The sequence below is a fragment of the Pelodiscus sinensis genome, chromosome 17 (genome assembly GCF_049634645.1).
Source record: "Pelodiscus sinensis isolate JC-2024 chromosome 17, ASM4963464v1, whole genome shotgun sequence".
Lineage (NCBI taxonomy): Eukaryota > Metazoa > Chordata > Testudines > Trionychidae > Pelodiscus > Pelodiscus sinensis.
The window spans coordinates 37,584,295-37,598,846 of NC_134727.1; the positions used below are offsets into that span (position 1 = coordinate 37,584,295).

General features: G+C 47.2%; 1 protein-coding gene across 1 annotated transcript in view; it reads right to left on the reverse strand.

The window, feature by feature from the left end:
- The window catches only part of FAM114A2 (family with sequence similarity 114 member A2), a 20,422-nt gene continuing 5,870 nt past the window's right edge, over window positions 1–14,552 (reverse strand). Inside the window, exons 4-14 of the mRNA XM_075900590.1 lie at window positions 13,559–13,654; window positions 13,109–13,221; window positions 11,686–11,820; window positions 11,323–11,481; window positions 9,673–9,796; window positions 7,905–7,984; window positions 6,851–6,979; window positions 6,291–6,430; window positions 5,396–5,468; window positions 4,328–4,381; window positions 1–1,814 (exon numbers count right to left, since the gene is read on the reverse strand). Of these exons, the coding sequence (XP_075756705.1) occupies window positions 1,713–1,814; window positions 4,328–4,381; window positions 5,396–5,468; window positions 6,291–6,430; window positions 6,851–6,979; window positions 7,905–7,984; window positions 9,673–9,796; window positions 11,323–11,481; window positions 11,686–11,820; window positions 13,109–13,221; window positions 13,559–13,654 (1,205 nt within the window). The 3' untranslated portion in view covers window positions 1–1,712. The remainder of the gene's footprint in view (window positions 1,815–4,327; window positions 4,382–5,395; window positions 5,469–6,290; window positions 6,431–6,850; window positions 6,980–7,904; window positions 7,985–9,672; window positions 9,797–11,322; window positions 11,482–11,685; window positions 11,821–13,108; window positions 13,222–13,558; window positions 13,655–14,552) is intronic.

The following is a 14,552-nucleotide window of genomic DNA, read 5'->3' on the forward strand; positions in this document are numbered from 1 at the left end:
AAAGATTGAACACTTATTCTATAGAGGGCTTTATTATTAGACAAGTCAATCCATCCTCAGATTTGATCGTTCAATCAAAGCTGAAGCAAGGGCTTGTCCAACTATACAAAATAGGAGAAGCTCGTAGCAAACGGCTGATTCCAGAGTTAACACACCAACCAACCATCTCCAACCATCAGAGGAACAGAGACCAGGGAAGCACAAACCCCACAAGCAGAGATTTGCAAGACCTGCTAAAACCTGGAGAAATCTACGGCTGGGACTAGAGATGCATCGTTCGTGAGAAGCCAACGTTGAGGAAGGCAGGTCTGACAATCTCCTCTCCTTAGCCTCCTTTCTTATTCCATTTAAGCCACCTCTCTCTTTCCCGCTTGGTGCAGAAGAGGCAGTTTCCATCCAGCAAGGAGTGCAAAAAACTAACAGAATAAGAAAGGTCTATGAAAGCACAACAAAAACGACACTTTGTGTAGAATAGCCACTACTGGGGCAGACAAGGCGTCCCAGGGCCAATGCCAAACTGTTTTCTCTGGCGTGGTCTAATAGCCTCTGACTGTGACAGGAAACAGGGCAGTGTGTCATTTTACACAATTGCCTGAGCAAGCCCTTCAGTGGTACGTGACAAATGACAATTCACACACACAGTGACAAACGTGTCGCGTTGCACTGACAGGGAACACGAAATGCTCTGCTCACTTAATCATTTGAAAAGGAACCCATCCCATCTGATTGCTTTTCACGTATTTCTACAGGGCCATGCACCCTGTTTTTCTGGACAAACCAGCTCCGTTACAGCTCTCTTCTCACTCATAGGCCTACCTGTAACCCCCTTTCTGCAACTCTTTTCCCCAAGCAAACATCTTGCAAGATAGTCTTAGACAATATTTCCAGGTCCCATCCAAGCACTCAGTACAAGGCACAGGAGGTGTAAGTAAGAGATTAGCACCCTTCACCAACCAGCTGCTTTTATATATACAGAGCTTCAAGGCCTTAGATTCTGTTTTTTCAAAGCCAAAATCATTCTTGAGACCCTGATCCTTGTTGTATCCCATATCCAGCACACACTTAGCAGGAATATAAGCATGTGTCTCGAAATTCAAACTCTCCTGGAGTTATCCCTTAAGCAGCTACCCTAATCTTTCCTCTGGAGTGATTTAGCTTCACTTTTCTTCAAAATAGCCCTTCCTGAAAGAGCTCATTAACATACTCAGAGTAGAGAGAAAAGTGACTGGTTAGTCAGCCAAACTAAGGGTTGGTCTCTACTGGGAATTTACATCAGCACAGCTATGGCTCTTGGGAGTGTGGATTTTTCACACCCCTAGAAACGTAGCTAGGTTGATGGAAGAATTCTTCATCGACCTAGCTAGTGCCTCTTGGGGAGGAGACTGATGGGAAAAGCCCTACTATCAGCGTAGGAAGTAGCTATGCTCATGTATTACAAAGCTGGAGATACACTGCTGTAGCGGTTTAAATGCAGACATACCCTAAGAAACCACCTGCACTTTTAACCTGACAGATTGCCCAGACTACGAGAACAGCATCCTCACGTCTTTTGACAAATTGTACAGCTAAGACCTGGCCAGTCAGTATTTTATCATCCCAACCGTGTAGTGACAGTGACCAAAGCTTTGTTTATTTTCTGTCCCAACCCCATTCCCAGGCAAGAGAACGACTGAGCGGGCAGATCTGGTTTCTGCTCGATTAGCGGGATTCAGTTACTGCTGTGATAATTCAGTTCGAGCCTGGATAAGAGAGATCTGTAGCACCGGCAGGAGTAGTTGAAAAGCATCTTGGATATATGACGCGCTGTTCGAAGCCTACAAAACAAAACAAAATTACACGGGAGACATTCACGCTACCAGTCTTCCTTACTGTGTGACAGGTGTATACTAGATGGTTACTGATCATAATACACAAATGCAGTATCAGGATACTAGTCTCAGAAGCAGCGCTTGCTTTCAGTTTTGTCTACTAAACTCCAGTTTATCCTACTGGGCAAAAGGTGGCCAATTGACTTGTAAGACTGGCCAGGCCATTTCAGAACTAACCCATCTGGTACGTATCCTGTCTCTGAGAATACTCAATACCAGCTGTACCAGGGGAAGCCATAAGAAACCCTGCTGCAGAAAGGAAGAATGCACCAACAGAGAACACGGCTTCCCAACTCTCTCAATCAGAAGTTACTCACTTGGGACTCAGTTCAGTAGCGAAGCGTACGGATTGCCACACACTGAAGGGCCTGGCTTGTCCATGGTAGGAACACAGCAGTTTTTAGGTTCCTACACAGCAGTTTTTAGGTAACCACTACAGCTGTGGCAAAGTCTAACATTTTGCACTGCAGGGCTTCACACAGCATCTCAGGTTGGACGCTCTCTAAGTTATCAACCATCCAGTGAAACAAAGTTCCACGGCAAATCACACAAGTCAGCTGTGGTCCAGTTTGCAGCTTAACAGGCTTTCAATGCACTCTGGCTGAGTTTCTAATAAAACACAGGATGCGTTTCCTATAGGCAGGTCTGCACAGCTCTAGTGGTTCCAAGGGACTCCCCCACCTCCCAGCCTGAAATCTGAGGTGCATTCAGGTGATACCTCTGGACATGTGGACATCTTCAGATCCTGAGGGAAAAGCGAGCTGCAGAAACAGACACCAGCAGTTTCTACTTCTAATAAAATCCTTTGCTTTCAAGTGTAAGACCCCCACTTATCTCCTCGAGATAAATGGAGAATGGCTATTCAGAGCTAGACTTTCCATGGGGAAGTTTGAAATTTCTGCTGCAACATTTCACCCCACATGTGATCGGAAAGATGCAGCCCCTTCCCCAGCCACACAATGGATGTGGATTTTTCACATCAATTAGGAAGGAGTTCTCGCTCAAAAGAATTTAAACACAATATGATCCTGTGATGGGGTGCATTTGCCCTGCACTGGGCAGGAGAGGGTTAACCTTGTTCTGAGGGCTAAGAGAGCCCCACCCCTTCTGTCTTACTGGGCATGCTCCAGCTGCACAGATATAAAAGAGAGCCGCTCAGCTCAGTTGGGGCTGATGGCTGGAGGGAGAGGATGTGCCATGCTTGCTCCAGGCAAGCCACAGTGCAAACCCAGGCTGACGGCCAGAGGTTTCAAAGGGCCTGGAGGCAACCCAGGGCAGACAAACCCCAGATCAGGGAGGGGAAGACAGAGATCTGCACCTGAGTGAGGTGGCTGCAGGAGGACGTAGCCCAAGGGAAGGCAACAGCTAACTGGTGAGTGAGCCAATGCCAGGTGTCAGCATGTGTGGTAGGGGCTTTTCCCCACTGACTCAGTGGTTGGAGCTACAACCACTAATAGGCCTCTGGGTTGGGGTCCAGTGGAGAGGGGGGGGGCCGGGCCCCTTTCTAGGGAATGTAAACCCCTCCCCTATCACCTGTCCCTTACCAAGGTGCTACATAACCCTGTGAGCTGGGGTGAACTTATTGACTCAGGCCCGTGGGCCACACTGCCCAGTGAATAGGGGCGAGTTACTGACTTGGGCCAGTGGGTCACACTGCCCTATGGATCAGGGTAGATTTGCTGACTTTGGTGAGCAGGCCACCCAGCCGCAGACCCGTGGGGTGGACCTACAGACACAGGTTGGAGAGAATGATACGGGCACGCCAGAAGGGAGACAGGCTCACCCGCCCTGCACTAGGCGTGATCTTCCCCAACCGCGTCACAGATTCTTATGAAAATTTTCAAGACAGTCTCATTAGCAGACCATGGTTAACAAGTAAGGACAGGGTAGAATATTTTTGCACATTTGTTTGTTTGTTGGTCGTCTGTAATTCTACCTTGCGTCTAGCTGAGGCATTGTTACTGTTTATTTACCTAGAGGAAAACATGTCGGGGGGCAGGGGGAAATCCACAGAAATCAAGTTTTGCTGGCTTGATGAACACTGCAACTCTTATCAAATTACAATGGTTAGAAAGAAACGCTAATTTGTTTTGTCTCAATCTGCAGAACGTCTTGCATGGAACAGCCGACAGTCGGGAGCTGTTCGAAGGAGAAGAGCCAATTAGCTGACAGGAGAGGCAGACCTTTTACACAAGGACATCCCCTCTGCTGCATTTTCTCTACATGCTTCAGAAGGGATCGATTTATACTTTACTGAATACCTCGCCCATCTGGCCCAGAAGATAGTAGCAATGTGCCCTCCGCTGTCTATTAAGCCTTGTAAATTACAAGTTGAGGAAACAGAGTCCTGGTGGTTTAGAAAATTGGACCAGAGGGGGGATAATGAAGTGGGGATTGACAGGCATGTCCACATTCCACCAGTAGTTTGGATTTGTAGTCATAAGTGTCATGTAACTGACCTCCAAAAACACTCCGGTGATTAAGGGGTTAAGCACATCAGCCTTCTCTTTGACCTGAAAAGAGGAGAGAGAGAGAGAGATCATGCTGCTTGACAATCTGATTGCGTTTCCTTGAAGCAAAGCACAGGGCCAGACCCTCAGTCGTATTAGAAAACGGCACAGCCCTCTTGCTGTACTGATTTACACCAGCTGGGGGTAGGGGCCATGGGATGAAAACATGGACTTGCACACCTCCCAGCATAGACCAAAACAGGTTCTGTACACTCACGGGTACCCACCTTCCAGCAGAAGTGGGGAGAGCTTCCAGCATTAAAGCAAGCTCATATGACTTTACCGCAAAATCAACAGCCGGCTGGCGTGAGCTAGGTCTAAGACAATGGCAGGGTCTAGAGGAAGAAGGGGTCTTGTGCAGAAGCACTGCCTGTGCAAAGGGCAGTATGTAGGCAAGCAGCGGGTTCCTCTCCGAGACAGCCCTAAGTCTCTGCAGTGAACATCATGAAGTTAACCCTGAGAGATGGACATGGGGAGGGGGGGCGGGCGGGGAGCCGACAGACTTGCTGGGCTTCTCGGCTAGGTGGGCGGAGGGGTCAGCTCCAGGCTCCTGGAAGGGGCGGGGCCTTGGGCAGAAGGGGCGGGGCTGAGGACAGCCAGCCCTCACCACCCCCATGGCTCCTCCCCCTTAGCCAGCCCTCAGAGCCACCCAGAGCATGCCACTCCAGCAGCGATTTAAAGGGCCCGGGGCTCTGGCCACTGCTATTCCTGAGGTAGGGGTGTTGGCCAGAAGCTCAGGCTCTTCTGAATCGCTGGGCCACACAGCAACTGCCCCTTTTTCTCGCTACTCGCTTTCCAGCCTGACACTGTGACCCATCTGAAGGTTGCTAGGAACTAGGGTGCAGTGAAGGTCGCTGATTACACACCCGTGCACTTTGACAACACAGAGGAGACCCCATGAGAAGCTGTGTGGCTGGACAAAAGGGCACAAGATGCATTTCAAGGACACTACAGGATGGTCTGAGTGCAGCATGAGGTTAAGTGGGACCAACCGATCTCATTGGAAGTAGGTCTTACCCCAGCCGTCGTTAAGCACGTAGTGAACTCCTTAGCTAGACAAGACAATTCCTTACACAGCACAATAGTCATTCTGGGAAAGGAAACAGGAAAAATGATGCAGTAAAGCACTTCACAAAAAAAAGTTCTCTTTTACTTCGCTATTATCAACACTAACACACATCCCCCGCTTTCATAGGTACATTTTTTCTTTGAAAACAAAGATTTATATAAATGCTTCAGGGTCACAGTGTGAGAAGCAGGAGACGTTCCAAGTTATATCGGAAAAGAGAACAAAGCTGACAGCTGGAAGCAGATTTCAGAGAACAGGAATGCCTGCTCCAAAAGCAGTGCTACTAACTTGCTTGTTTTAGTTACAAACAAGACGATACTTCCTGCTTGTAAGAGATAAATAGTTATTTTATATGCACACCAATCGTCTCGTAATAAAACAAGTCGCTGCTTGTCTTAAGCACTATTGGTGAAATAAGCCTGCTTCGGGTGATTTTAATATTAGGCATTTAATGTGCCAACAGGTTAGCAAAACAGTTCTAAATAATCATTTTACCTAAGAGGAGGGCTCTCTTTACGCTATTTTAAACCATGTTTTTCTTTTAAAATGCCTGTTTACTAGACTAGCACGGGTGTCAGGCACAATTCCCTTTTCGGAGGTGCACAGTAGCTGTCGGATAACATTTTCCTTTCTCCATGTGTTGACGTTGAGAAGTGTCTGGATGCATGAAAGACAGGCAAGTTCTGTTGCGTGAAGGCAAGACTGCCCGGAGCAATTTCTGACATAAATGCAATCAGACACAAACGGCTGGCTGAGAACTGAGGAGAAAAGCCTCGCAGTCCTGCCTACCCCAACAGTAGCATGCAAACCTAGCCAGGTAGCAGAGGAATTAAAAGGACTTACTGGGAAAGGGCTTTGGCTCGGCCAGGGGCTGACACCTCTTGCTGCTGACCATGGAGGACCAAGGCTGCAGTTTTGTGGAACATTTCAATGGCGTAGGCGGTCAGTTCAGCCAGACTTCTAATGGCAAACGCATGAATATCCTGCAGGAGGTAGAGTGCTCATTTCAATAGGTGTTCTATTCTTTTAAAATAAAACCCTCTCCACTCTGCTTTCTCCCCTCCCCCCAATATCTAGGAGTTAATGGAAAGCCTGTAACTGTAGGTTGAGTTTCAGAGAGGTAGCCGTGTTAGTCTGAATCTGCAAAAGCGGCGAGGAGTCCTGTGGCACCTTATAGACTAACCGACGTGTTGGAGCATAAGCTTTCGTGGGCAAAGACCCACTTCGTCAGATGCATGCATTTTATGCTCCAACACGTCGGTTAGTCTATAGGGTGCCATAGGACTCCTTGCCGCTTTTGTAACTGTAGGTTGAAACCCATCAGCAACTAGAGTTCAATATAGGATAATGCACCAGCCTCTCCCCAAGTAGATTAATGTTCTCTCTTTCCTTTGCCCAGTTACCTCTACTGATATTTTAACGTCCTGCTCAGCATCCCCGGAATCCAACGGTGGGTTTTCTTCACTCTTTTCCTCCTCTCTTGGAGCTCTGCTGTTGAGTTTTTCAATCCATTCATAGGCAGATTTCCTTGCCTGGGTAACAGAGGCATGGACACATCAGAAAGGCACTTAATGACTGGAATGAGACCCTCCTGCGCTCTGCAGAAGGTGGAAGACTGGATCTCTTTGTAAGAAAGAGTTACTACCCCTGCACTGGTAGAAAGAAATTGGGCAAGCAAGCCAATTACCTGCTGAACTTTGAGTTGAGTGAAATATACGTACCCTGGCTACTGCATACATATGTTGGCACTTTGTTTTTCTTTCTTATGAGCTGTACCGTGAACATACTGCCTTACCAGCATGACTGTGGGGTTCTTTAGTGCTTCCAGTAGATGTTAGTGCCACTCAGTGGATCACAATGGTATTGCAAGAGGGTAAGAAAAGGAGACATTTCCTCTACATTTATTAATGAAGGAAGTTGCCTAATGAGGAGTTTGGACACTGGGTTCTGGGATCATGAAACAGATCAGCAATAAACCTGGGTGTGAAGCTTATGGAAGATACTTGATAATTCCAGCACTGAGAACTACTTGAGAACAGTACAGTGGTAATGTTTGTATATATTTTATTTATATAAAGACAGCCCTTGCTCCTAGAATAGGGCAGTGTAACAGATATAATCATCCTAGGACGGTACATTTTTAAAGCTAGGAGATGGTTTTAAAGCTAAAGCTTGGGAATGGGCAACAGGAGACGGATCATTTGATGATTACAAGTTTTGTTCACTGGCCACTGTCCGAAGACCGGACGAGATGGGCCATCGGCCTGACCCAGGTGACTGTTCTTATGAGACCAAGAAAATTCATCTTATCAAGCACTCCATTAGTTAAATGCTCCTTATTGCTTTGTAATCCACAGGGAGGGGAAAACGGGGGAGGAGAAGGGAGAAGCATGCTTCAGACTTTTAACACTTTCAGCAGGAGTTCAGGACCCATCAGAGGCCATAAAGCTAACTCACCGTGGCTAGTTTGTCCGGCTTTGTGGAGACGTGCAGCTCGGAGAACAGTGAAGTTATTTCCTTTGTGAAATCTTCATCTCCTGAAGGAAACAAAGCCCGTTTGCAAGACTCGCTGCCGCAAAGTTTGAGTCTTTACTACCCAAATACACAATAATCAGGAAACATACAGTGTAGATCAACCATACAACTTGTTTCCACACACGTGCTTCAAGGGGGCAGCGACTGCTGACAGCCAATGGCTGCTTATAATTCATTTTTAAATCACATAGTCAACAAAGGCGTCTAACCCCTCAAACTTGTTCTGCATGCAATGTATTAGACGTTATTTGCTTTTGAGAACCTACTGCTATGTTTATAGGACTGACTAGCCTTTGGCCAAGATAATTCCATGTTGACAGCTAGCATCCAGCCACAGACAACACAACTCCTGCATTTCAGAAGACATTTGCTTTCACAGCACCTTAGAGAAGCGTTAAGGCCTTTTAAACCCAATGGCTTTCCTGTTAAGTATGCAGGGCCAGATGTGGACAAAACACTCCAAAAGCTGCTGGAGCCATCTGGTACAAAGATCAAAATGACAAAGACGACTCTCGAGGGCCCAGATCTGAAGACAAGCGAGAGCACACCTGCCCTCTCTGCTCGGCCATTCGGGTAAATTTGGAACAAGAAAGTCACTGGTGTTCAAATTAGCATGAGCGTCAACAGCTGGAGGCTCCCTGCTGTGCAAGTGGTTTCAGAGTTTTACGGTGTCCCTCCAAATTGTGCCTGACACTAGTAGAAACCATCTTTAAAGAAAGGTCCTTGTTCAAAGTCAGAGAAGTTTCCTAGAGGTTTCCCTTAGCTCCGGGAAAGGAGGGCGTTGGGAAGAAGTTACTCAGGATTTCCTAGTCTCTCCCTTCACTTCCCCTCGCAGTCCCTCCATTCATTGCTCTTCTCTTTCAGAAGATCCTGCATTAAAGGGGCATCTTTTCTTATGCCCAGGGTACTAATCAGTTCCACTCTTGCACACTCAATGGGTCCCTGAATAGGAGTTCTCCCCATCCTCTGCGAGATTAAGGGCACTGCCTCTCAACTACTGACAGTTTGAGGATCAAGGGACCAGCTGAATAATAACTGAGCCAAAGTTTTTCGCACATAGCCACGAAAGGCTCCCTGCTTTAACATTGAAATATGGATATTAAATATCAGTTAATTGAATAGTCGATTAACTTCATGAATGTTAACTTATCGGTTAATTGACTATTCTATAGTCCCCGGGGGCGGGGCCAGCAGCCAGTGCAATCCAGCCCCACTCTCAAGGAACCCCTTGCCACTCTGCGCTGCTGCCTCTAGATCAGAGGCAGCAGCATGGGGCTCCAGGTGGGAGCTGGTCCACGAGGGGAGCCAGTTTAAAAACCAGCTCCCTTTGCAGACTGGCTGCCTGTCACCCCGCGCTGCTACCTCTGGCACAGCCCCAGGGAGGAATCCGAGCTCCCAGACTCGGTGCAAGTCAGGACTGAACTGGTCTGCCAGTCCACCCAGCTCCTAACACACTTTAAATGCAGAGCCACAGCAGGGGGAGGTTCCAGACACGGCGCAAGCCAGGACTGAGCTGTGCTGTGGGCCAGCCTGCTAAAAAGTGTACTGATGGGAGCGGGGGAAATGCATGGCATCTATAGCATTAACTTACAAGCTTTTGCTTACCAGTTAATCAACGACACTATTATATCCCTAAATTGGTATTTAAAAAACAGCTTCCCCGCCTGTAAACACCGAGCCTCTTAATTACCCTTCTTTTCTTCCTCTTCATCATCATAAAATTCAGCTAGTGAAAATGCTTCTTTGAGCTGCTCCAGCTCCCCTTTTAACACCTCTAACTCTTCTCCGGAGAGAGCGTTTATAACCGACTTCACCTAGTTAAGAGTGAGACAACCATTAAAAAGTGTCATACATGCAAAAAGGAACAAGAAACAAGATGGAAAGGGTACAGTGCAGCAGGATTCATGATATACTGATACCAAAGGTAGCTGTCCCCTCAGGACAGAAAATTCTCAGCCAGGCCCCACTAAGGAGAAAATTGATTCTTTACTTCCTGATATTTCATGTTTCAGTTGATAGTGTCAAAAACTGAATAGCTAGAATACAATGTGTGTTAACCTGATAGGATCACCAAGGTTGAAAATATTACCCTAGTCCTATGTGGGGAGAGCAAGGAAGAACAGAACTGCGCATGCAGGCAAGTGATCATGTGACCCACTAGCCAATCAAGCGTCAGGTTTACGGAATTGGCGTGGAAGTGAACATCAAGAGCTGTGCCTACTGCTAACCACTTGAGCACAGGCATTTGCTGCGAATGAAGCAGAGTCGGCTTGCTGGCCAGAGGAAAAATGACAGCTGGGGAAAATTCATATGTAAAGAAAACAACACACTTTGGTACAATATGGTTAGAATTTGGCCTGTATGTGCTTTTGTGCTTACTTCCTATTTCCCATTTCCCGCCCATACTTTCTGCTCGGCCCACAGGCACCAGGCCTCAGACTTATTTATGCAGTAACAGGCCAGTGGCACTATTATACAGATTGCCCAAGGCTCCCCCGAAAGGAGGCCCTGTTTTCAGCTGCTTCGCCACTTGGCCTCAAGTTTTCCATGCCAACGTATGTGCCTCAAAAAGAATTTTCTGGGAAGATTTCAGCTAGAAAGGATCAGCCATTCTAGGGAAAAATACATGCAGCCCACGTTCACTAATTTCTGGTGACTCTTTTTTTTTTTTAAATGCTCTAGCACATCAATTCTATATAGAGCAGAGACTTGAAATTTGGCCAGGGGCAGGAGTATTCAGAGTGTAACCCTGGCCCCACCCCCTGTGAAAATCCACCCCAATTTGGACAATTATAAGCCTTTGGCTGTTACTGCAGTTTGTAAATGCTCACTGGAGACTTCTTGGATATTAGCAGCTCAGTTCTAGCTGAAGATTATGTCTCCCGAAGCATGATGTAGCCCCACGGCTAAGCAGGACTTGCCTTGCAATTGCAAGGCTGGGCTGGACCTGGGCATGTGTACTGAAAGGAGGAAGCCTCTCTCCTCTGTGCTCTCGGTGTAAGGGGAGACAGAGCAGTTTGGAGAAAGGAATTTGAAGGGTGCTGAAAATGGTACTGGCTGGGCAAGCCCATTGAGCCTAGGAGATGGGGGGAGAGGGAGAGGAGATGGATCTGAGGAGTTAATTACATCTACGCATGCAATCAGACAATATCATAATGTGTACCCACACAAGGGGGACAAGTTAGGTTGCACCGGCAACCTTAATTCTGGCATGTCCTAAGGTTTGAAAGCTTGACATTGCAACCATAAGAATGTTGTTTCAACAGGTTTTAGTGCCCAGATATCATCTCTTTCCTCCTCAGCTGCACACAAGAAATAGAAAACTGCTCAAAGCCATTACCTTTGAATCACTCTCTCTGGAAAGCATCTCCAAAGCTTCCAGATGTGAAAGACCCTGAAACTCATCAAAGAGTAACCCATAATGGGCTTTCTTCTCAGTAGCCATGGTAACCTCGGTAGCTGTCCGCTGCTCTTCTTTCTCCTTTGCCTCTCGCAGGACCTGAAAAGGAAAAGCAGAGGCGTCAAACCAGCACACAGAGAATAACCGAGCCTGGATTAGGCAGACAAAGGCCCCAGAGAACAATGTAGGAAGCATTCACTTGATGCTCCTACTGAAGGTTTCTTGGAAGAAAAGCATAGGGAAGAAAAAAAATGAGAGAAACTGATGAGAGTCGCCCTATAGGGGTTTGAGAGGAACAAATACCTGTGATAGTGTGGAATTCCTGCTCATGAAACCCTTTGTTTTCTTGAATCCAGGGTCCCCTTCAGCTATCACATCCATTGTCTTCTTCCCAATGAATTCCAAGGCATCCAAACCTCCACTAATAACACTCTTCCCCTAGAGAGCAGATTTGCAAATCGAGAGAATGCAGGTAAAGAAAACTTTATTTGTCTAGCTACTGTTGGTTAATTTTATGGTTTCAACAGGATTTATACCAGAGGAAGACATATGGGCCAAGTGCTTGTGTTTCAAGCCCATACCGGACGCCACCATCCCCAGTAAGTATGTACAGGAAAGAACATGAGAAATAAGAAAAAACACGAACACACAATGTCTTAATGGGAATGCTCAGCCGGTGCATATGACAACCCCCTCAACACATACACTAGGGCTGTTCAAATGGTTAACTGATTAAATGCTAGCACTTAACAGGTTAACCATTTAGCTTAGGGCCTGTTGCCTGGCCCACCACCTGGCCCTGCTGCAGTATTGGGTCCCACCACCTGGCTCACCAACCCCTCCACAGCCGAGGTTGCTCCCATGTGGCACAGCTGGAGTTCACCAGCAAAGGCTGTTTAAACCAGTTAGCATACCGGTAAGCTTTGTACTGACTGGTATGATTACCAGTTTACCATTTCACAACCTTAACATTCACACCATCCTGCATTTATAAAGTGCACACATTAAAATTCGCCTCTCACTTCCTTCCGCCAGAAGAAGCTAGATTATGATCGTTTATCCGTTTTTAAAGTATATTGTTAGATGGTTACTGAAAACAAAGAAAAGGAAGCGGGTTTGCATTTTGCTCTGTAGGTATGGAAGCTTCTCTTCCAGATCTATGGACTAGTCGCCAAGAAAGCTCTGCTTCCCACACTCAGGAGTTTTAAATTTGCATATAAAGCGTCCCACTAGAGCTAGCTTTTGTAGTCAGTAGGATGAGCTGACCAGTCAAGTAATTTGAACCAATCCCACAGAGTTGTATGAAAAGAAGGACAGGAGCCATGCTGAGAAACGCCACTAAAATTAGTGGAGTAACTTCAGGAATGAAGCTCCCCTTGAATTTCGCCTGTTATTCTGCAGGGAACCAGAAGAGACAGCAGAGCAGCAGGGTGACACATGCGATGCTGCCGTAGGCGGCTTTGTTCGGAGCCATCGCAGCATCAAAATTTAATAAAAGTTGAGACCGCTTCCAGATCACTGCTCGGCTGTAAGTGCTAGAGAAAACAAGGATTCGCCATTGCGCAGAAGGGTGTTTGCAAACATCTGTAATTTCAGATCGGAAGGCCAAGATCACCTCTTCAGATTTTTGTGAAGAAAAGCCAGGGACAATAAAGAGTGGGCTCAAGGCGTGTTGATACAAGAAAAATAAATTATTTTAACCCTGCCTCTGCACCCGCCCACTCACTGTGCTTTGAACAGCTGTAGAGAGAGTGGATAAAACTCCAAAAGTTCCACTGATGGGCGAGGAACTGCCGTCATCGACTGTGGCTGAACTGCTTGCTTCAGAACTCTGGCTCCCTGAATTGGAGAGAGAGAAAAGGGGGGGGGGGGTATTTTTTTTTCAAAGCAACAACAACAAAAGTTCTGACTGTAAACAGCTATCGTCAGTTTCAGGCAGGCAAAAGCACAAATCTCCGACAAAGGAGGGGGCTGCCTCATGTGAGACAAAGAGTGAAGATCACTCTAAGACTCTGCTGAGCTAAGAGACGTATGCCCTGAAACATTCTTTTACTAAGCAGATGTCCGTCTCACTGCGCCCTGAGCAGATCTGGGGAGTGTGAGATGGTGCTCTGTTTATACCAGGCTTGGAGAAACGCAAACATTACATTTCTTATTTTCAATAATAGCAACTGACCTCCTGCCACAACTCTGCCCTCTGATGTGATTTCACTAGGGCTGGGGATCCCAAGGGACGTCTCTGCTTTTTCGAGGACATTCGAAATGCCGTGTCCTAGGGAAAACAATGCTATTACTGCGGACCTAAGACAGAACTGCATTCACTTGTGCCAGCGAGCAAGATGTGATTGAATCAGAAGGAAGATTAACCACAGGGGCTGGACCCGGGGGGAGACAGTGCTAGCAGCCCCAACCACACACACACAAAACGCGTTAGCCAGGCCATACTAAAAGCCATCGCGGTCTGGCGTGCTTACAGACCAGCGTGAAGAATTCATGCCACATTGCAGCTTCCTGGTATTTTCTGGGAAAGTATCAGAAATTTGTCCCACCTTTTAATACCTCAGCTGATCACAGTTTGCACCAGCGTGTTAAAGGCCAGAAAGTTATTCTGTTGTACATGTCTCCCTAGCATAGGCGCCAACTCCCCCTCTAACCAGGGAGTATCGGACCCCTCTTTCATCTCAAGCCCTGCTTTCATTCCACCCCTTTGCCCCCCCCAAGTCCTGTCCCTGCTCCTCCCTCCCTCCCAGCATGATCCTACTTCTTCCTGTCCCCTCCCACTCCTTCTCCCCCAAGTGCACCCCATCCCCACTCCTCCCCTGCACTCCTGAAGCTTCCAGAATGCCGCAAACCAGTTGTTCATGGTGTTCTGGAAGCACTGGGAGGGCAGGGGAGGAGTTGGTCAGTGGGCCGATCAACGGGAAAGAGGTGCAGGGGGAAAGGAAGCAGAGGGGGAGCTTAGCTGCCAGTGGGATGTTAAATAGCAGTTAGGAAGCGAATCGAGTAGTCGATGGAATTTCCATCGACTACTCGATTGATCAATAAGGGGGTTCACTGCGCCTCTGCTTTTTCAATATAGTAAGAACCCGGAGGCTCTTACTACATTGAAAAAGCAGAGGTGCAGCATCTGGGACCTGGCACAAGGTGGGACAGCTGAGTCTGGGCTCATG